The sequence below is a fragment of the Symphodus melops genome, assembly GCF_947650265.1.
Source record: "Symphodus melops genome assembly, chromosome: 19".
Taxonomy (NCBI): domain Eukaryota; kingdom Metazoa; phylum Chordata; class Actinopteri; order Labriformes; family Labridae; genus Symphodus; species Symphodus melops.
In genome coordinates, this window is record NC_136709.1 from 1,599,040 (window position 1) to 1,621,170 (window position 22,131).

Here is a 22,131-nt window from a genome sequence, read left to right on the forward strand (position 1 = left end):
ACCTTATGAGTATACATCACAAGCTCCACCTCCTCTAGATTTCTTCTGACTTCATTGAACATTTGAATACTTCATTCATATCTGTAGTGTACCTGTTGGCTAGTGTTCTGTTAGTGTTTGTCATGTGTTCGTACCAGTTTGCGGATCTCACACTCCAGGTTCTGAATGCAGTCCAGTTTCCTCTTGCGACAGCGCTGAGCTGCGATGCGGTTTTTGCTGCGGCGGCGGATGTCGTGGATGAACTCCAGCTGCTCCGAGTTCAGCTTGTGCATCTTCACGAGGATCTGGAAGTCGTTGCGTGGCAGGTTGGTGATCTGGTCCACAGGGAAGGGTAGTTTTACCTGAAAGGATCAAAATGGGTTTTTATTTATTAAGACGTGCATTAAAAACTCTGATGTAGACTCAGTGAGGTCACACGATGTTTTTTGAAGAGATGTTTGGAAGCTCAATAACGGAGGTCAACCTAGAAACATGTGAGGTCACATCACCATTGTTTACCACACTGACCTTTTGGATGAGCTGGTTAATAGTCTGACTGCAGGAGTTTGTACTAATTGTAAACGGTTAAGAGATGGTTTGTTAAGGTAAAAAGTGAGTTACAGTAAAAATCAGATCTACTTCTCTCTGTCCACCCTGAGCACCACTTTGCTGATGATACTTTTATACTAGAGCTTCATCAAGCAAACAGTTTTATACAACGTCTTAAATAGAAATTGTTGACAATCCTGCAACCAATCATTATCATGACGTCAGCTCTGTTTTAACAAATTAACCACCAAATAAACATCAGCTGCCTGATCATTGCTGCATTCAAGAGGTGTAGGACACGTCGGGAAACCAACGTCATGGTTTATTCATTCTAAAATACTTTAATGATTAATTCCCGCGTTGCACGTCGACTCTTCCTCGAATGTAACTTATAAAAAATATTCACAAGTCTTCTTCGTAGTATCCACGATGTTTGCTATTATCGTTACATTTTTCTAAACTTTCCGATCTGAAATCACCGAAATGACTTCACAAAGCGAAGACTGGAACGTCCGAGGAGCACCTGAATGCAGCATAAGAGCACGGCTGTGTGTGCACTGAAGTATTATTTTCAGTTCTCCCAACAGACAGTGCGTTTCTGTTGTTGTTGTTGACAGCAAACAAAATAAGAACAACAAGCAAACATAACAAAAAAGCTCAGTCTCAGTGTTTCACTTCTGTTCTCTTGAATAAAAGATTTTAATTCTCTGTATCAGGATGCCCCGCCCCTCCCACCTTTACCAACACAAACCTCATCAAAGACATCATTCACGTTACATCGATCGATGGCCATTTCTTTGGATATAAATCTGCTCATCCATCCTCCAAAAGCAACGAAGGTGTACACGAGAGGGAATACTATACTCGGATGAGCAAATACTAGCATGGCTGTTCATGTTTGTATCTAAAGCTTGAAAAAGAAGACAAGATATTCTGATTGATGAGGCTTTGTCTTGTTTGTTTTTTTTTGTCTTTTTGCGCTCTGATCCTAAAGAACTGACTTCAGACTTTTAACTCAACTGACTGATTAACAAAAAAACAAATCAAAAAGATGTTCATATATTTCCTCCTCCGTCCCCCCATGTAACACGTTTTCTTGTTCTGATTTAATCAGGCGTGTGTTAGGGTGCAATGTGGTGGGAGATCCACCGGGTGGCAGTGTTGCGCTGTCTCAACGTGCCACAGGACGAGCTCTTTGTTTCACTGTTTGACTTGAGTCAGCCTCTTAATAAAGCACATTAATGTTTTATAACAGTGATACATCTGTCTCATCACATTTCTGTTGTTTGTTTTTAGATTTGCTTATGTAAGCACTTCAACGTGTTCATGTTTGAATATTGATTGATACTTCATAAGGTAAACACAAGTCATTTAATTTATTCTTCTTATGATCTGCTCATTTATTTATTTATGTGGGTTAAAGTTTTAACTCGGAGCTGCAGACACGAAGGCGAAGTTGTCCCGCGATCCCATTTTGTGATCTATAAATAATTAATATTGTCAACACTTGTTGGTTTTGCTTTTAAAACACACTTAAAGGATACAACCTCTGTTATTGTAATGATCAATGGCATAAACAAGTACAGAATCTTTTGAATAATCTTCAATCGTATGTTTAACCAGAAAATAAAGAGTGAGCATATTCTGAATGGCAGAAATACGTTGGTGCCGTGAAGACAGTGTGCCTGCAGAAATCAGCAGGCTGTAAAGACTGGGAGCCTGTCGGACTTGAATATAGCTGTTGCCATGGTGTCGAAATAGCAACGATTTTATTTGATTTTCCCTCGAATCAGATGAAAGTTTAAAATTCTGGTTCTCCGACTGTGGACGACATGTGCTCCGTGCTCACTGTGTGTGACAGAACACGAGAGTACATCCGTCTGCTGCAGCGCCAACACTATACGACGGTGACATCATTCACTGCTCAGAGCACAAGGGAGAGAGAGAGGGAGGGAGAGAGAGAGAGAGAGAGAGAGAGAGAGAGAGAGAGAGAGAGAGTGTGTGTGTGTTTAGGTGCCGCCTGTCCTTTACTCTATAGACGTCTATATATAGCTCAGTGACTCTCAGCAGTCACATAATAAGGTTGGAATGACAAAGTGAGCCTCGGCAGGTCATAAATCCTCTCTCTCTCTCTCTCTCTCTCTCTCTCTCTCTCTCTCTCTCTCTCTCTCTCTCTCTCTCTCTCACACATTTTATCATTAACTCTGCTTCTCAGTGATTAAAAGTTGGATAAAAGATTTGATCTTGTTAATCTCGTCATCAGAAAGCAGAGCTGGTTTTTCCGGTGAGATGTTCATTTCTCCTCTAATCTTTCTCCCTTTTTATTCCATGATAACAAACCTTTAAAGTACTTATCACAGGAAAACAAGATGAATAAAATGGATGCATGCTTGGGACTCACATACATTTGCATTTTAATCAAATCAGTGGTGATTATAGAGTCTCTTGTGGCCCTTAGCATTAACTGGGGCCCCCTCCAACCAGCGCACATTCACTTTATGTCCGCCAGTGTCCCAACACTTAATCCACTTCCTCTGTATGTTTCTCTTTCCTCTCTCTTTTTCTCTGTTGGTCACTGAGAGTGAGTGCTGTTTCTGCTCTCAGAGTTTATCGAGATAGAAAATAGCAGAAGAAGAAGAAGAATCAGCCCTCCCAGAGTCTCTGGGGTTTGACTTTTAAGTTCTTTTACTTGTTTGACCGGACGAGACGACTTCACTGCTCTTTGTACATACTGTCACATGAATAAGTTAAACGGTAGCTCAAACCTTTTTAAGCCAAAACAGATAAAAACTATTTCATATACGTGCTCAACCTCTGAACTAAACGTTTTAGTTTATCTTAATGAAACTCCATCGTGCACATCATGTTAATGTTGGAGCTTAAATCAAATAAATGATGCTATTCTTAATATTCAAAGAGGAGAGTTTATTTCAAAGTCAGGTGGACATGAATGTGTGTGTGTGTGTGTGTGTGTGGGGGGAGGGGGGGTGGCCTAATTGAAGAGGGCAGATCTGGGATCATGAGCAGCAGATGGTGGAGGAAACGTGGACAGGACACCTTCCACCTGCCTACAGGGCATCCTGGAGTGTGTGTGTGTGTGTGTGTGTGTGTGTGTGTGTGTGTGTGTGTGAGTCTCTCCACTCTTTGGGGTGAGACAAGTGGGTCAGGACGAAGAAGTGGGACACCACACACACACACACACACACACACACACACACACACTCATAGATGAGTGGTAATAACAATGGCGATGTGCACACACTGTACTTAAAGTGTGTGTGTGTCTGTGAGTTACAGTGTGACACAGAACTTTAGAAGTTATATTCTGGTTTCTGTCGGGTCACATGTTGGTCTGTAAAACATGTTGACTGTGTTTTGGGTTTTTGAGAAACTAATAATAAACCAACTGATGTGACCACGTGAATAATGGATTCGTATTTTAATGTTTTCATTGTTAAGTGATGAGCTCAGGACTATTTGACGGTTTCCATTTTAGCTAACTAAACTTAGACTCAGCATATTAAGACATGTTGTTGGTAAAAAAAAAAAACAACAACAATATTAACAAGTTTATTTAACTCTAACCAGATTTTGACCAGCCGTGGACCCCCCGCCATGTACAGAGGCTTAAGTCCTTGAGAGGGGACGACTCAGGTTTGAGTCTTTTACCTGCATGTCCCCACTATCTCTCCTCCTCTGTCCTATCTCTAAATGCATCAACATCTGCAAAACATCTGTAAATTCACAAGACCAGAGGCTCTGACCTCTCAAAAATATATAATATAATTTATAATAAATGTAATTTCCTTGTGTCTGTGTGTGTGTGTGCGTGCATTTCTTTGTGTCTGTGTCTGTGTGTGTGTGTGTGTGTGTGTGCATTTCTTTGTGTCTGTGTCTGTGTGTGTGTGTGTGTGTGTGTGTGTGTGCATTTCTTTGTGTGTGTAAGAGAGCTCCAGTGTAAAGCTCATCTCCCATCCCGTCTGATATTGCATGTGCTCAGACGTTACCATAGCAACCATACAGCTCCTTTAAAATCCAGGGAGTATGTGTTGGAAGTGTTTGCGTCATTTCTCCGCAGAAAAAAAAAAAAAAAAAAAAAAAAAAAAAAAGGGTCTAAGAATAGTACCCGCTTTAGAGGAAAAAAAAAAAATCAATGACCTGAGATTCTTACACAGAAACACGAGCTTTAAACTTTGGTTCTATAGGAGGCTGGATGTTTCTGAGGTGGAAGCAGAATAAATTTTTTTTTCATTCATTTCCATCTAAACTGACACCTGAAATCTAAAAGAGCTTGAATAACATGCATGTGGAGTCACTTCCAAAGATTACTAACCAGATATTAGAGGTTCAAAACCTTAACTTCTCTTTCCAATCCCGAGCTTTGTGACACATTTTTCACTGTGTTTCACGTAGCGTGCCGATGGAGACCCGGATCCAGACTGAACAATGTGAAGTGGATATTTGAATAAAATCAGTGTTGCTGTATTTCTTTAAAGCTAATGATTCTGTTTGCGCGAGTCCCTGCTAAATAAATACAAATACAGTGCAATAAATGAACAGAACTTCCTGGGTGCATATAAGTTATAACTCATAGTTTCACTATAGTTGATGACTTGGATCTAGTTTGGTCAACATGGGCTCCACCCGGGTCAGATGGACCCGAGTTTGGGCTCCAGGTTGGTCCTAGCTGTTGGACTAAGCTAATGTGGTCAGGGGTTGATTTACTCTTACACCTCTACATCAGACGCCAAGCTTTTACCCACACATTAAAGTCACTTGATGTTGACAAAGGAGACTCTTTGTTACGAATGTGTAATGAAGGATGTGCTAACCTCAGGCCCAGAGACTCTGGACATCCCACTTTCACTGTCTCCCTCAGAGAAAGATCCGGATTCGTCGCTGGAGTTGCCGCCGCTGGCACCGAATCCACGTTCGCTTTTGATCTTGTTGCAGCCCTGCGAGAAGAGAAGCTCCCCGCTCCGGGGGTTCCTGGGCTCCACTCCCACAGACAGGCAGTGAGACAGTCCGGAGGCGGAGCCTGAGTTTGGGGACGAGGAGAAGTCAAACTGCGGAAGGCTGGAAGGTGAGCTACCACTGCCTGCGTCCTCTGGGTACGAGAAGGAGGAACGAGAGCTGGAGGTCTGGGTTCGGGGCTCGGAGGGGGAAGGTGATTGGGCCGATGTCTTGATGGGAACGGGGCAGCTGGTGCTGACGCATGACCGACCCGAAGAAGGAGCTTCTACCTGCATGAGAGTCGAGACTTTTTCCCTGAACTTCTCTTCCATGTAAGAATGGGCCAACATCTGCTGCTCGCCAGCGGCCGAAGAGAAGATGACACTACGTCTGTCGAGCTCCCCTTCATACTTTGAAGACGAGGCTTTGGAAACTGGCCTTTCCATTCTCTTACCAACGCCCGCTGGTAAACCATCTGCAATGCCAGTCTTTATGTCGACTTGATCCAGGGACTCGGTCTTATCCCTGTGCTTGTCTTTGACCAGTTCCCTGTAGTGGTTGAGGGACAGTCGGTTGGTGAGGAGCTGCTGGATGGTGGTGCTGGGCACACAGCTGAGGTCAAGGCCACCTCTCTGGAGGTAGGAGCGCAGGCAGGAGGAAGGTGAACCTCTGCTCGGAGAGTGCTCAGGTGCTACTGGAACCCCTTCTACTTCCAGCTCCATCTCCAGCACCTCCTCAGTACACATTTCTGGAAGAATGCAACCACTCCTTTCTTCTTCTTCTTCTTCGTCTTCTTCTTCCTCCTCAAACATGAATGGTTCCTCTTTGATCCGGGAGGGAGAAAGAAGACTTCGTGGAGCAGCATTGTTGTCTGCGAGCTGTGATCTCACAGGGCTGACTGAGGTATGATTGGCCAAAAGGTCTTCATCAATGTCATCATGGTTTTCTCCATTGTGCTTATTTTCACAGATCTGGTACTGATACTTCCTGTACTTGGGAAACTGAGAAAGGTCAGCGTCTAGGGAAGCGGTACTTGCTACATGATTGGTCTGCTGCCTCGTCTCACACGACTCACCGGAGGATATCGCCTCGGGAAAGACTGTATCCTCAGCCGTGATGTCTTTGTTGTATTCCACCTTCCCGTTACTGGCGTGCTCGCTGTCATTCTGCAGCTGGGCTTGGAGGAAGCGGAAGCAGGAGTCCTCCAAGTTGTGAACACCCAGGAAGTCAGCGCACAGGATGACCTCGTGGATGTTCTCCCGACTTATAACAAGCTTAGCTGTGTAGGCAAACTGGAGTAGTGGAGCAAAGCCCTTAGCTGTGACCTGCGGAGGACGGCAGAGAAGAAACCCCAGTCAGTGTGAGATAAACAAATGCTTTCCCATCATTGCATAAGGACAGGTCTTTATGTGCGTAAACCTTCAACATAGCTTTTTTACTGTTCCTAAAAACAGTGGAAGTGGTACGGGGTAACTTGCAATGCCAGACATCTGCTTACTGATCAGCTTCGAACTTCTCTGGGGAAATAAAGTCCAGGGTGTTCCCCTTCCCTTTAATTCACGTGCTCATTAAAATGTTTTTTATTTTTTTTAAACATTTGGTGATTCAAAAGGATTCATCATATTTTCATTAACATCAGAAGATACTTGTGTGGCCTCGTGAACCATGCGCTGCGATTTCATCACAATCCTGCTTTATAAAATCTCACTCGTCCACTCTTCACCCTCCTTTCTCCTCGGCTCTCTTTATGTTCTCTATCGTAAACATGGCTGCTCCTGTGTGTGTGTCCTTTGTGTGTGTGTGTGTGTCCTTTGTGTGTGTGTGTGTGTGTGTGTGAGTGTGTTTACTCTATATGTGCCATGTGCAAGTGCATGTATGTGCAGATCAAAATATGTACGTGTGTGTGTGTTTACTCTATATGTGCCATGTGCAAGTATGTGCAGATCAAAATGTGTGTGTGTGTGTGTGTGAGTGTGTGTGTGTGTGTGTGTGTGTGTGTAAGCTTATTTTCAGCCAGCGTCAGCAGCTTTGCAGAAACATCTTTACAGGCTGAGGAGCCAACCTCGATGAGATGTTAAAGTGAAAAGAGGAATGGTGATAATCCACCAGCAGGATTGAAAAATTAAATATTTCAAGCTCCTGCTTTTCCCTTTTATTTTCCCTCATGATGCATTCAGGAACTGATGCAGGCTGTTAAACTGGAGAGGACAGTTTTGAGGCATAGTTGGTCCAGGAGTCTCCGAAAACTACCAACATTTATCAGCCACATTATAACACGTTCTTGTATTGCCAGTTCAATGCGAGACTTTTACCCCCCCCCCCTGTAAGAGTCATGTTCGCTGTAAATGTCTCAGAGGAAGAGTGCAGAGTTTGTGGCTCAAGCTCTAAACTTGTAAACCATTTTCATAAACGAACTGCTGAAAAGGTCTTTAAAATGTCGGGACGACACTGAAAACCTCGTGGTCTGTTGTTTCACCTCAGAGCGGGTCTGACAGGAGCGGGGGAAGCTGGGACTCCTGAGGCTGAGAGTCTGCTTTACAACCATTTAAAGGTAATATGGGCCTTTATAAATCAATGTTAGTTTATTGTTTGACAGAATCACATGTCAACAAATGAGCGGAGAAGAACAGAATGGCGAACAGAAAACGTAATTCAACAAGCTGAATTTGGGGGATTTAAAGACTTGAGACTCCAGATTTCGGATTAGTGTTTGATCCTTTTACAGGTATTTTATGAAACATAAACATGATTAACCTGGAGCTGCTTCAGTGTCATTAACATTTGTCATATCTTTTGGCTAATTTGACTTCGAGCCTAAAAAAAAAATTCCCAGAATATAACATCTAAGGTGTGAAAATAAAGGATGCTGAATGTAGCACATAGTCTACAAAGCAAATACATGTAGTATGTGGTCAGTTAAAGTAAGTAGAATGATGTGGCCTCGGTGTGACAGTATTGGACTTGTTAAGCTGTAAGCCACCAGTTCCAGGAACAAGTGTGATTGAACGCACGGCGGAGAGGATGCAGAAAAATAAGGCGGGGAGTCACGAGGGGGATCAAACATGGAGGGGACCAGCGCGAGTGATTAGTGTACACACACGTATTAATCAATATGACACATCTGGGCCATCGTATGGTAATGTCAGACGCAGGATCAGGAGCTGCTCTCTGATCAGCCCCGGTGGTGAACGCAAGCAGCAGCAAGACAACAAGGTAACTTATTCATAGCAGCTCATGTTTTTACAAACACAGCCCTTTGTGTCATCCATGCAGGCGTCCTCCTCTTTCAACCTTTTCTGTCCAAAGAAGGTCAAGCTGGCACCATGCTTACATTTCTCATGGTAGTTATTTGAGGCAAATAAGAATATTTGACAGGCAGAAAATTCTAAGTCTTGCTGCTCTTTCTCCAGCTGAACGGTGGAGTCAAAGTCAAATCAAATCTATTTATAAAGCACATTTAAAAACAGCAACAGCTGAGCAAAGTGCTGGAGAAGCCATTAAAGAAACAGTGTGAACGTGAGCTCGAGTTGTGTTGAAGGTCGTGTCTTTTATTGTCTAACCGAGGCACATGAGCACCAAGTGGTCCCATTAAGATGGATTATGAAGTCTGAGTATATTTCTGTTATTTTTTATTTTTTACTCAATGTAGTTTTCTACCAAAAGGTTCAGTGTGCAAAAAAAAGAAAAAAAAAGCTGTTTGTAATTTCATTCCAACAGTTTATAAATCTGTGGACACTGTTCATGTGTTTGGGACGGATTTACAAACAGATTTTTATTTGGGGCTCAGGAGGTTTCTGTTGTGCAGAAATTAACAACTTCTGTTCAAACACTATGCAATATGATCATGTTCATAATAAATATATATATAAATATATATAAATATATATATATATATATACACACACAGTTCGTCCTCCAAGCGGGTGGCCTGGGTTCAAATCCGACCTGTGGCTCCTTTCCTTCATCTTGTTTCCCACTCTAAAGTTTTATTCTCCTTATATTTTGCCTTTAATTAAAATAGGACAGAGAGTTTTGTTTCCTCTTTAAATTGCTGTTCACATTAGTTTCCTCCTTAAAGTGGGATGACCTCTCAGTCGCTGCAATTTTTCAGGATTCCAGGTCAACGTTTCTTGTTAAAATTAGACTATTCCCATGGTGTCACATGTCCTCAGTGGTGCTTTACCTTGTCTGGCAGGTTAATGATGGGCTCGGCGTCACCTGCTGACCCACTGTGTCCCAGCAGAGCCTGCAGGAAGTAGCGGCTGCTGGCAGCGAGGACGGCCCTGTGAGCGCGGACCTCCCTCCCCTCCACCAGAAGAGTCACATCGCACAGGATGCCCTGCCGCCGCTGCTCCTCCAGGCTCAACAGCACATTGGCACAGTGGACCTTCGATTCATACACGTACACGGGCGCTGCCGCCTGACCGTCCCGCTCCTCCTCGCCTGCAGACATCACTCCCTCTAACACCCTGCACAGAGGACAGACAGACAGGGACAAAGAAGCCTTTTTTTATTTCTTGAAACTCAAGAAGAATACTGTCAAATGAATGAATCAGGATGGAGTGCATAAACTACAGGTAGCCTTGTTAATAGGTACAATGACTGATAATTCTCTTTGTCAGACTTTCTTTAACTTGACAGAAAACAGAAATGCTGTGAAATAATGAAGACATGCCTGAAAGCTTTAAAATCATTCCTGCAAAAAAAAAGACTCAGCATTTCTCTTTTCACCTCCGCACCTCGGCTTCCACCTCCCGTACCTGAACGGGAGGAGGACTGAAGGGTGCATTTTCTTATTCACCGCAGGTCCAATGCCATCTACTGTAAAAAAATAAAAATAAAAAAAAATAAAAACGTTTTGCATAATATAGAATATATATGTATGAAGGGGATGAAAAAGAAGTAGATGTAACGCAGACGTCCACATTAATTTCAGGCAGCTCCATCCTTTGTGTTTCATCTTAGAGCTGCAGAACATAAAGCCCTGACACAGACAGCTGAGCATGCAGTCTGTCTGTCTCATCAGCCCTCAGCTCTCTGCGTGTGTGTGTGTGTGTGTGTGTGTGTGTGTGTGTGTGTGTGTGTGTGTGTGTGTGTGTGTGTGTGTGTGTGTGTGTGTGTGTGTGTGTGTGTGTGTTCTGCTGATTCATGGATTTTGAATAGGCAGAGCTGAGCACTGGGGGCTCGCTGAAGTTGTGTTGTAGCGTTTTTTTTCCCCCTCTCCCAGCAGCCCACGGGCCAATCATCTCAGTGTGTAGATGGTCTCCTGCTCCCCCCCCTCAGGATGCCTTCAGACTCACACTATTTTCTCTGTTCAGGCATTTTATTAAGATGCATAAAAAGAAGAAAAAGAAAAGAGTCCCTCCAACCATTTATACGCTGCACTGTCTTTCTGCTGAGAAAACAAAGAGAGCGGAAAACGTTACTCCACTCTTCAGACTGGTGGCTGAGAATCTGCCCTATTTTAGGCTTCTTATTCCACTAAATCCTGAGTGGCAGAGTCTAGAAAGTCTATCCTGAATCATGACCGTGTATGATGAGTGAGAAGCTGGAGTCCCTCCTGACCGTGTTGTTGTCAGGGGTTGAAGGAGAGCGGCGTCTTTTTTTTTACGCTGGTGCTCATGGGCGACATCTACTGGATCAAAAAGTCGAACGTTCTCCCTGGTAGTTTGATACCTCGTTGTATCCCACGGCAACAAAAACACAAGTCCAAGGCACCTGATGCCAAGAAGTTACCAAAGTTTGCAGCAAATTCCAGAAAACTCTGAAAAAAATGTGCGTGTAGAGAAACAATGCCAAAGTATTTGTGTAATGGAAACAGTTCTGTTGACTTTGATACTAATCCTGGTTTAGATAACAGACAACACATCACAGAGTGTGATTTAGCATCCTGTCTTTATCGTACTCGTGTCTTCTCTCCCATTGATGGTTAATGTGGCTCTTGGCTGTAACGTCCTGATGAGTCGCCGTGGGACGTGAGACTCGTCCTTCTGATGACTCACCCGTCGTTTTATTTGGAGGAACTGTTCGGCACAAACAGCTCGTCTTCACAAGCAGGAACAGGACGAGCTGTCGTCTGGCAGGTTTGACTTTGTGATCTGAAGTTAAAGTCTAAATGATTCAGATGTTTGGTTTGTTTCACACACATGCATGAGTGTCACAGTCTGGTAATATATGCATGCTGGAAATGTGCAGGACTGTAACACACTGAACTGTGGAGCTTAGGAGATAAGCTGACAGGCACTTTGATTGATAATGGTCTTTCCTGGTGTCAGATTTTCTTTAACTTGACAGAAAACACGAATGATGCAAAATAATGAAGACGTCACTGACGACTTTAAAAAAAAAAAAAAAAAAAAAAAAAAAAGACGACGACTCAGACTTTCTCTTTTCACCTACACACCTGAGCTTCAGCCTCGGGAGGACGACTGAACTGCAGCTCCAATGCCATCTCTTCAGCACGCTCTGTTGTCTGGCAGCTTTTTAGATGAGGTCTATAAGATTCAGCTTCTTTTGTCGCCTCACACTTGTGAGGTCTTGTTTTACTCCGCTTGTCATCTCGACGGCACTGAAGATAAAGAACACCTCAGTGTCCTTTCGAGAATAAATAAAGGTTTGAATTGAATTTGCAGATTCAAACCCAGACATGAAAACTGTGCTGAGATTTGTTATGTTATGTCAAAACCAGAAAGGAAAAATAACTAATATGTGCACATCCAGGTTCAGTACAAAAAAAAGTTTCAACTACAGAAAAAAAAACGCTCTGCACAATGAGCAACTTTATTAAAAAGAGGCAACTTTTCCATTCAGAGGAGCTTGTCGAGGCCTGGAGACGTCACCCCGTTTAAAATATGAATGGCTCACTGGAGGCTGAACAGTGTGCAGAGCGTTCTCTTTTTCTGCACGTTCAAAAAACAACAAGCTTACAGACGGCTCCGTTTGTTCTGACTGAGAGGTCAGCAGAAGTGCAAAGACTACAAGTCAACAATCAGCCTTCAGGTTTAACAACAGCTCTGCAAAAAGGGTTGGCCTTTTTTATAACAAGGGATGCTTAAAAAGAATCCATAAAGTGCTGAGTCTGTGATATGTGGGACGGAGTGACATGTCAATCAAACACATTAAGTCTGTGTAGATATTCACTTATTTCACAGAAGAGTCCTTTAAGTTTGAGTCTCTCTTTAAGCAGCGTCCACACGTTTTCAGAATCAGACAAAAATCATACAAACAAACAGTCGACCTGAGAGGTCGTTTGTTTCACCTTCACTACAGAATACAGACACCATTTGAGAAATGAACGTTCCTCACTTTCCCCTCTCTGAATGATCCACTCTTTAACATGTTCTAACTATACGTCTCCGTGTTTTTTTTCTTCTTCTCTCCGCCTCTCCATACCGTGCTGTGTAAATCATTCAGAGACAGTCGAGGCTCTTTTGGTAAACAAGTGGTTGCCTGTGGTTTCATCAGCGTGTCTGGGCTGAGCTTTAATATGTGTGAGGAGAGCTTGGCATGTTTCTGCAGCCGGCTGCACTGACAGGCTGCTCGCTGATATCCAGAATAATCCACAAACTGTACAACAAAAAAAAAATCTCCCCTGAAGAGGAGGAGGAGGAGGAGGAGGAAGAGTAACTGGGCTTACATTGACTATATGTAAGCCAGGGTTGTTGTTTTTTTATCAGGTTATGAAGAAACAATGATAGCACAGCTTGTCTCAGCTCTGCACATGTTTCAGAGAGGAGTCGTCGGAAACATAAACACTGTCCAAATAAAGAGCACAGAGAGAGTCTGTTGGTCTTATCAAGCTCCACAGAGCGAGAAACATGGAGACAGATCCATGAACCTCGGCTGCATCTCCACACAATGTAACACACCTTTATTTTACATGTGCATTTGTTTTATAGCCTTAGCCTATGTGTAATGCTCCTCCTTTACTGTGTGCCTGACTTTACATGTTTATTGTCTATATACTGTGCAAAGATGCGCATTTTAAAAATAACAGCAGCAACAACAATAAGTAAATAAATATAAGGCACTAACTTAGCGAATGAAATAATTATGATTTGTTTTGTTTTTTAAAGTGACTGATGCTTCTGTGTCGCTGGCGAGGAACAGTCTTTATAAATGTGGAGGTCGTTTAAGAATATTTCTGTTATGTCAAAGGCACGGAGGGTCATTTTCTAAAACTAGAATCTCCCGGCAGCCTTGTGCGTGCGCCCCATGTGACAGCGCCACGGACGGTTGCCTCTGTGTTTTTTTGTACGTTCTTGCTCGTTCTGCTTTATTTCCTTTGGTGAATTTTTTTGCACCAAGACTAATTCCTTGTATGTGTAAATGTACTGAATGTTCAAAATTGCCAAAATTAAGCACAACAATGAGAAATGCTGCCTCAGTCGATCGGTGGTGTCGAGGCCACCTGTCAGTCGATTCAGCCTCGTCTTATCTCGGTGCTTTTTTAACGTTTAGTTTTTGGAGGTACAGTAACTTGTAGATGTAAAAAGTGAACTAACCGGGTTTTTATGACTAAACTAAGATAATGATGAGGTCAGACTTGATATTTTATGATTGTGACCTCTTATCGGGTGTAATTTCGTTCATGAATCCCTGCACTGTTTCCTGGAGAGTCGCCGTAAAGTCTCCGCTCCACACCGAGCAGGTTCATCCACCACAATCTGCTTACAAAGTGTGAAAACATCTCCACAATCCACACTCAACAGGCACAAGCCCAGAGCGGAGCAGCAGGAGTTTCCTCCTGTCCAAGCTGCTCTGCCAGAATCTCCCAGAATGCATCTCTCTGTGACCGCTCAGCTCCAGTTGTCCCGTTAGCCTACATTCAACCGGGCAGAACCATCAATCACACACACATCTGAGGACGCTCGAACCCCTGAGAGATGAGCAGAGGTGGCCAGGGAGAGAGAGACGCGCACACACACACACACACACACACACACACACACACACACACACACACACACACACACACACACACACACACACACACACACACACACACACACACACACACACACACACACACACACACACACACACACACACACACACACACACACACACACACACACACACACACACACACACACACACACACACACACACACACACACAGAGACGTGAATAATTCATCACAGAGCCTCAGACCAGGCAGAGATCATCCCCAGAGCTGCTGCTGCTGCTACACACAAATATTAATTAACAAACACTAATAATTCACTGATTCAACTCTGTGTGTGTGTGTGTGTGTGTGTGTGTGTGTGTGTGTGTGTGTGTGTGTGTGTGTGTGTGTGTGTGTGTGTGTGTGTGCACGTGTGTGTGTGCACGTGTGTGTGTGTGTGTGAGCACAGTCCTGTGGCCTACTTTCCTCCACCCTTCCTGCCTTCTCCCCTCCTGCCCTGATTATGTCTTATTTTCATCTGATGGTGTCTTTGGGGTATACAGAGTGTGTGTGTGTGTGTGTGTGTGTGTGTGTGTGTGTGTGTGTGTGTGTGTGTGTGTGTGTGTGTGTGTGTGTGTGTGTGTGTGCGCCCGCTCGCTCGATGAATAAGGTACAGGGAATTATGTCAAACATCTGATCACATTATTTTACAAAAAAGTCAGAATAAAAGTCAAATAATTTTACAAATTATTCTTATTGAAAGAAGATAAAGTTGTGAAGTTAACCAAAGTTAAAACACACAAAAAAACACGTCAACAAGTTACAATAAAATAATGTTTGTTTACATCTCTTGTTGCTCGTGGCTGAACGGGGAACACACACGACAACACCTGCACGTGTGATGAACTTCAGGAGAACAGCTGCAGACTCCAGCACATTCTACCTGCACAGCCTGCATGTGAAATCTCCATGGCAACGGCATGCACGTCTGCTTAATGTCTGATTGAACCTGTATTTTATTGGACATAGTTTCTAGAACAGTAATCTATTGTGTGATGCAGATAGCGTGCATGTGTGTGTGTGGAAGAGAGAGAGAGAGAGAGAGCGTAATTCCTAATATGGACACTAGAGGAGCTGCAGTGTTTTTGCACTGCTGCATTGGCTCCAGTTTTCAGGAGCATGGGTGAATGGTCCCCTGCTGGCAGTTAATAATATTGCAGGTTTAAGACGCTCTATAATTGGCTTCAATTTAAGGACGCTTTGAAACATTTGCACCAATCACCCATAAAAGCATCACTTCTGGACCTTCAGTCCTGAACTTCAAGCCTCTTTCTGGTTTTTCAGTTAACACATAAAAAATACAACAAAATCCGACGGTGAATAATTCCTGCTGGCTTTTCGTGCTTCTCACACAAAAAGAAGATGAAACTTTATCTGAGCAGGAAATTACCTCAAAACATTTCACAGCTAAAGATAGTGCTCAGCCTCGGCTACATTACCGGAGTCCTCCCCGGGGAGTTCCTGTACTCCGGAAATATACCGCCATGACATCAGCGACTCCCATCCAACAATGAGCCTTTGTTGGGAGGGAAGCTCTCTCTCTCACGGCGGTCATTGAGATCCTGATAAACGACCTCTGAGGTCATTGCCAGCAGTGTTTGCTCGACGCTCGGCCTCCTTCGACCCTGAATAACTCATCCTGCCTTTGTCGAGTGGAAATGGATTTACTGCAAATGAAACCTCTTCATCCCTGCGGCGAGCAGCCAGCTAACCTGACAGGGCGCTCAGATGTCAGAGGACCGCTGAAGAGGAGTGTGAAGGGCAAGTGGCCTGCTGTAGGAGAGGGGGATTATGGGTAGTAAATGGACTACAGAGCTCAGACATTTATGACGGAAGTTAAATGTGATATTACACATGGGGAGGGGAGGGGTGTGCGTTTCAACACGGATTAAGTTACAACCTACACATGCTGAATAGCTGAGCCAGGTACTTTTAGCTCTCATTGCTTCTCACTCCTCATCAATACCTTCACCTTTTATCCTACAAAGAGACACACACACACACACACACACACACACACACACACACACACACACACACACACACACACACACACACACACACACACACACACACACACACACACACACACACACACACACACACACACACACACACACACACACACACACACACACACACACACACACACACACACACACACACAGCTAATGCAGAGCACTCACAGCTCTAATCAGCCTCCATCAGGAGACGATTGAAACCCTGTGAAGCTTCTAAGTCTTCGAGGTCGGGTTACATTTGAAGCTCGATCCAACTGAAGAGGCCTTTTCGGAGTAAACGTGAAATATCTTCAAGATCTGAAAGCAAATTTCAGGATGAATCTTTGAACCCTGAGAAAAGCAGACCAAAGACTAAAGACGGCTTCTTTCACAAAAAATTGACTGAATCTGCCATGTCGTAATGATTCTTATTTCAGTGTTGCGGATGCACATTACAGAAGGAGCTCCACGCACACACACACACACACACTCTCTCTGTTATTACCTCTGAAGAAGGTCAGAGGGGGAATCGATTCGCCCCCCCCCCCCCACCATTAATCCTGTGCAACATTCAGATTGAAGTCCAAACGTCGCAGGAACTCGAGTCAAGGCTGAGAGAGCTGGTGGATGAGCACCAGCTCTCTCAGGTGTTGACAGGAGCGTTCAGGGTTCAGGGAAAGGTTCGGACTCATCGTTCGATTGAAAAGAATGTCGGGGTTAATGACGTTTGCATCCCGCGACTGGTGAGGAAGGAATAAAGCTTGCTCACAAACACACCTCACTGTCTGACACGTTGAATATCCTGCCATGAGGCTCATGTGACAGAACAACTCTGGAGGCAGGCTGTCCTGAAACTTTCCAGAAGTTTTCAGCAGTGCTTGTGCGACAGGGACGGGTTATTCTCAGTGGAAGGTGAAAACAACTCTCGAGGTTGAATCAGTACTGAGATTAACTTCCTGCACCATGACTGGGTTTAAACACGTCCACTCCTTGTGTAACAAACCACGGAGCCAACTTGCACTTTTCCAAACTAAACAAAGAGTCTGAGGTCAGCAGTCTGCAGAGACAATCTGTGAGTGTGTTTAAAGAGCAGCACTGCCTGCTGTGAACAATCACTCGAACTTTCTCTTCCAGCTTCTTGCAAACACCTGATGATTTACTCTTAAAGGAGCAATATGTTACCTTTCAAATGGGTACTGCAGTCAAATTCAAAACATTAAAGATAGCTGTATTAAATATAACCTTTCTGCGTTCTAACCTCTCTCCATGTTTCAAAAGCATCTCCAACATTGATCCTAGTTTGAGCAGCTTTCTGCTGCTGGAGCTTATTAGAAACATGCAGAGGCTTTTTAGCTCGGGTACAATCACTTCTATCTGAAGCAGTTCCACTGCCCGCTTCCATCGCTGCAGCACCTGTTCACCTGATAACTGCTCTCATATCTGGCAAACCCAGGGGCGTCCAAAACGGCCTTCAAAGCCCCGCCTACCTTCTCTGGTCCAATCAAATCCAGAGCATTCAGGAGCAGAATCTAAAGTTAGAAGGACTGAGGACTGAGAAGCCAGCACTTCTCTGCTCCTTTAAATTAACAGCTTGACTTGTTTGCAGAATATCTGGAGCTTTAGTCTGATCAGACACCATCTAATCCAAAATGTCTTACTCAGTCTGTCTTTCCCACTCTGAGAATATAACCCTGACTTGGAATGTAAAAAAGACAAATGAATAAATTCAGATTTAGTCATGTTTAACGATATTCATCAAAAGGTAAATCTGTACATCTTGTAATCTCAATGAGTGACCAGTTCTGTAGTTTCCAGCTGGATGAGGTGTTTAACTTGTGAGAAGGTGAACACAGGTGGGACCTGAGCGTGTCACTTTTACCAGGCGTCCACACGGATCACAGCACGACTGACGTTACACATCCATGACTTCGAGACCGAGGACCTGCTGCTCCTTCTAAATCTATATTGACTCGCCTCATGGGCTTTCCAACAGCAACATCATTGGAACAAATGATCCCGATGATGCTTTTACTCACTCTCTTCTATTCATCTGTAGATTTACAAAGTTTGGGCGATCATAACTTCCAGCTCTCTACTGGAGAACAGTCGGTTTTAACTTTGTCGTTAGTGCAGAGGAAAAGAGGATAGTCTCTCTGTCCTTCCCTTCTGCAGCAGCATGCTTCAGCATAAAACACACAGCAGTGTAAACAGACAATATCAATTATATGTTGTATCGGGTGACAGGCCAAATGTGTCACATCTAAACTGAGCAATAAATGCACACATTTTCGGAGAGGGTGCTAAAGCTCACTGCTGCCAAGTGAGTCATAAAGGCGGCGATGCTGAGCAGAGGATCATTTCATCTCCTTCACACGGCACCGCGACGTGGGCGAGAAAATGAAAGTACACATGTGGGCCGCCACACGCCCACAGAGTTTCCACGGAGGAAAACTGAAATGAATAACTTCACATTTATGGAAATCAGCGCCTTCTTTCAAATCTTTAAAAAAAAAAAAATGCTTTTTGCATCGTAGGAAAATAAGCAAGCAGCAATGTGCTATAAGAATTAACCCTTTGAACGTTGCCATAGAGACACAACGCCAAAAACTTTCACTTAATTCAAATAATTTCTTGGAGTATTCATGCTGTTACTGTGAGACAATTTGCAGCTTTTGATCCAGTAGATGTCGCACTCAAGCCCCAGTCTTTCAGTTTGAAACTATGAAATTGAACCGCCTCCCCTCCTCCCCCCCTCCCCCCCCGCCCTTCCCTCAGTGTACTGAACGACTGCAGGATGGATCTCTATTCAGATATGCAGCACAAACATGATTGGCTCTTATTTCTCTTTAGTATTTTGGACCAAAGAAAACTTTGTGGTGACGCATCTGTCCCATAAAACCATTCAGGTTCATCCTCTTTGATTTCACCTGTCCTGCCGACCTGGTCCAGGTGGATCCCCCGGGGGCTGGAGCAGGACCTCCAGCCCCAGCGGGGAGCTCCTTCTCCTTGGTCACCTGTGATTCCTTACAGCTCCCTGCCCTCCTTTCAGCTGACAGGGCGAGCTGACATCACTCAGCCTCGGGCCGTTGGAGGAAACCTAAATTGGATCAGGGCTGTCAGGTTTCAGGGAAAGTGAAGCTTTTTTTTCTTCCTTTCTGAGTGAGTCATGCTCAGGACGGGAACACTTCAAATTTAGAAGTCTGGGAAAGCGGCCAAATCCAACAGGAGAGAAGAGATGCGATGAAAACAAAACAGGCAGCACACTTTCACTCTCTCTGTAGTAACTGTTGCGTAAATGGGTCTTGAACAATTCATCTGCCACTTCCCACAGAGAGTATGGCTTTGACAAACTGTGCAAAAAATGTATAAATGTTTTGTAGATTTCGAGACTCACAAACGCAGAATGTAAAGTAGCAGAGGTGGCTACATGGAGTATCATAAAGTAGAGACGTAACAATGCTTGGTACGATTACAAATCTAAATAAGGGTCCATTTAAATCAATGAGACAAAAAAAAAGTGAAACAACTCTACGGTGGCCAAGAGAGATCAAATTGTGCTCTTTTTTACATCACTTAGTCTTAATTACATGAACTGATTAAATGCATGTTGAATATATTATTAGCTATAAATTGAGCAATCCAAGAAGGTAGAATCCTGAATAGAAGAAAAAGGGAAGATACGACACAGTAATGGATCGTTGGTGTAAAAAATACGCTATCGTCGTCCCTCAACATATTTACTCCCCACTCGTCTCCTGTGACAACAAACCCACACACAGACGCTCGCGCTGTTTTGATGCAGCGCTACGCTGGGTGTTAAAACTAGCCACAAGGTTCGAAAGCATGACAGAGTGCTTGTTTGTCACCTCCACCGCTGTAATCCTGCGTAGCTCACAGAACCTTAATTGCATCACATCAAAGCGGAGCCACGTCTTCACCGAGCCGCAGACATGAGAGGAACGCGAGAGCATGTTAATCCGTCTGGACAGGTGGAACCTACACAACATTTAACTGCCTTTGCAGCTTCATTGGCACAGTTACATCAGCCCACTAACAGCTTCCACACACAACTCAGAGACGGGACACACTCAACAAAACAGTCAGCCAGCGAGCCAGTCATGGCACAGTCTGCCACCAACCAGTTTGCATTAAAACACTTTTTTATCAGGGAGTTGATCTATTATTACACAGTATTATTTCTGCACTACAGTCTGCTGCTGCAAATAACAAACCGCTAGCATCTTTGCAGCATTTATCACTCAAAATGGCCACATCTAATCACGTCAACAGTATGAAAACCTATTATCAGCCTATACTGTTGCAACAAAGATCAATAAGAGGAAGAAATGTGACAAAAACATCTGTCTCAGCGGGTTCTGGTTTTAGCATCAGCCTTCAGTGTTTCAGCATCTTTTGACCGCAGGACGGCAGTTTGTGTCGAGATAAAAGGGGACGCTGTCGGCGTGGAAGTCCAAAAGAAGTTGGATGTGGCTCCCAGAGGCTGCAGCAGCCAATGTTTAGACAAGAGCTGATATGTGGGAGGAAGTTGCAGCATTTGGATAATGAGAGGCACAGCACAGGATCAGTCTTTATTGTTGCAGCGAGTCAGGCTGATTTTTATGAAATAAAGACTTTTTATTCTGACATAATATTTTCTTGTTTGGTGTTGGCCCATGCACAGACTCCAACAAGATCTGAATCAGGACCATAAATCGATGTAAAACATGTAGGACCTTTAATCTATAACTCAGTGTCAAGCTTACTAAACGACTTCATCTGCAGAGCAGCAGAGATGGAGGTGACGTAATGCTGTGACGTTCAGGATGAGTGGATCCCCCTCCTCCTCTTTGTCTCGTCAGGTTCAACAGGTTCACTTGGTAAATGGGTGACAGTTTTAAGAAGGGGGCTGAATGCATTACAAGAGTCTGGAGATCAGATCAAAGCAGCTTCTTTCCTGCAGATCTCAGATCCACTGAGCTGCCACAGAAGTTCATTTAACAAACAAAAGGATGACATGTACGACAATTCTGTTTCAAATCAATTCTATTTCACAAAATATTCTCCACCATACGGGCCGACATCACCGTGAGCACATGCCTCAAAAAGTCAAAGCACACTGTCCAGATGGGAGCACGCGTGTTGTTCGACAGCGCGTGGGAGAAACGTTAAGGAGGTGATAACAACACAGGTGACTGATGGAACCTAAGAATAAAACTTCAATTATGAAAATGAAATTGAAGCACTTTATTTTGGTTCATTATTTCTGTGTGATTAGTTCGTTCAAATGTTCTATTTTAATTTTAGATGTGCCTCCATTTCTTTTTGTTCCGTGGGGGCGTTGTGTTTACCCGTGGGAGGGAAAGTGAAGCTCTTGTATCAGCAGCCATGTTCACAAAGATTACAATTATTCAAAAAAAAAAAAAAAAGAGTGATTCTTATGAAATAATAGGCCATGTCGTGTTGGTCCTGTGCTGAGTTTTACACTGATGTGGCTAAAGCCGCTCATACCTTTCTGTAATCTTGCTTGATTTCAAGATATTGCCTTTTTTTTTTTACTTAAAGGTCACATAGTCTCCTCTTCCTCAACCAGTTTAAATAAGTCTCAGATCTCCCCAAAACATGTGTGTGAAGTGTGTTGTTGTAAATCCACTCTGATCCTGTATTTGATCATGTCTATAAACCCCTCTATTTCAGCCCTGCTCA

General features: G+C 43.7%; 1 protein-coding gene across 1 annotated transcript in view; it reads right to left on the reverse strand.

Annotated features, from left to right (window-relative positions):
• Positions 1 to 22,131, reverse strand: part of LOC306840919 (transcription regulator protein BACH2-like) — a 33,275-nt gene that overhangs the window by 1,290 nt on the left and 9,854 nt on the right. The window contains exons 2-4 of the mRNA XM_079370506.1: positions 9,665 to 9,950; positions 5,361 to 6,806; positions 135 to 341 (exon numbers count right to left, since the gene is read on the reverse strand). Coding sequence (XP_079226632.1) covers positions 135 to 341; positions 5,361 to 6,806; positions 9,665 to 9,934 — 1,923 coding nt within the window. The 5' untranslated portion in view covers positions 9,935 to 9,950. The remainder of the gene's footprint in view (positions 1 to 134; positions 342 to 5,360; positions 6,807 to 9,664; positions 9,951 to 22,131) is intronic.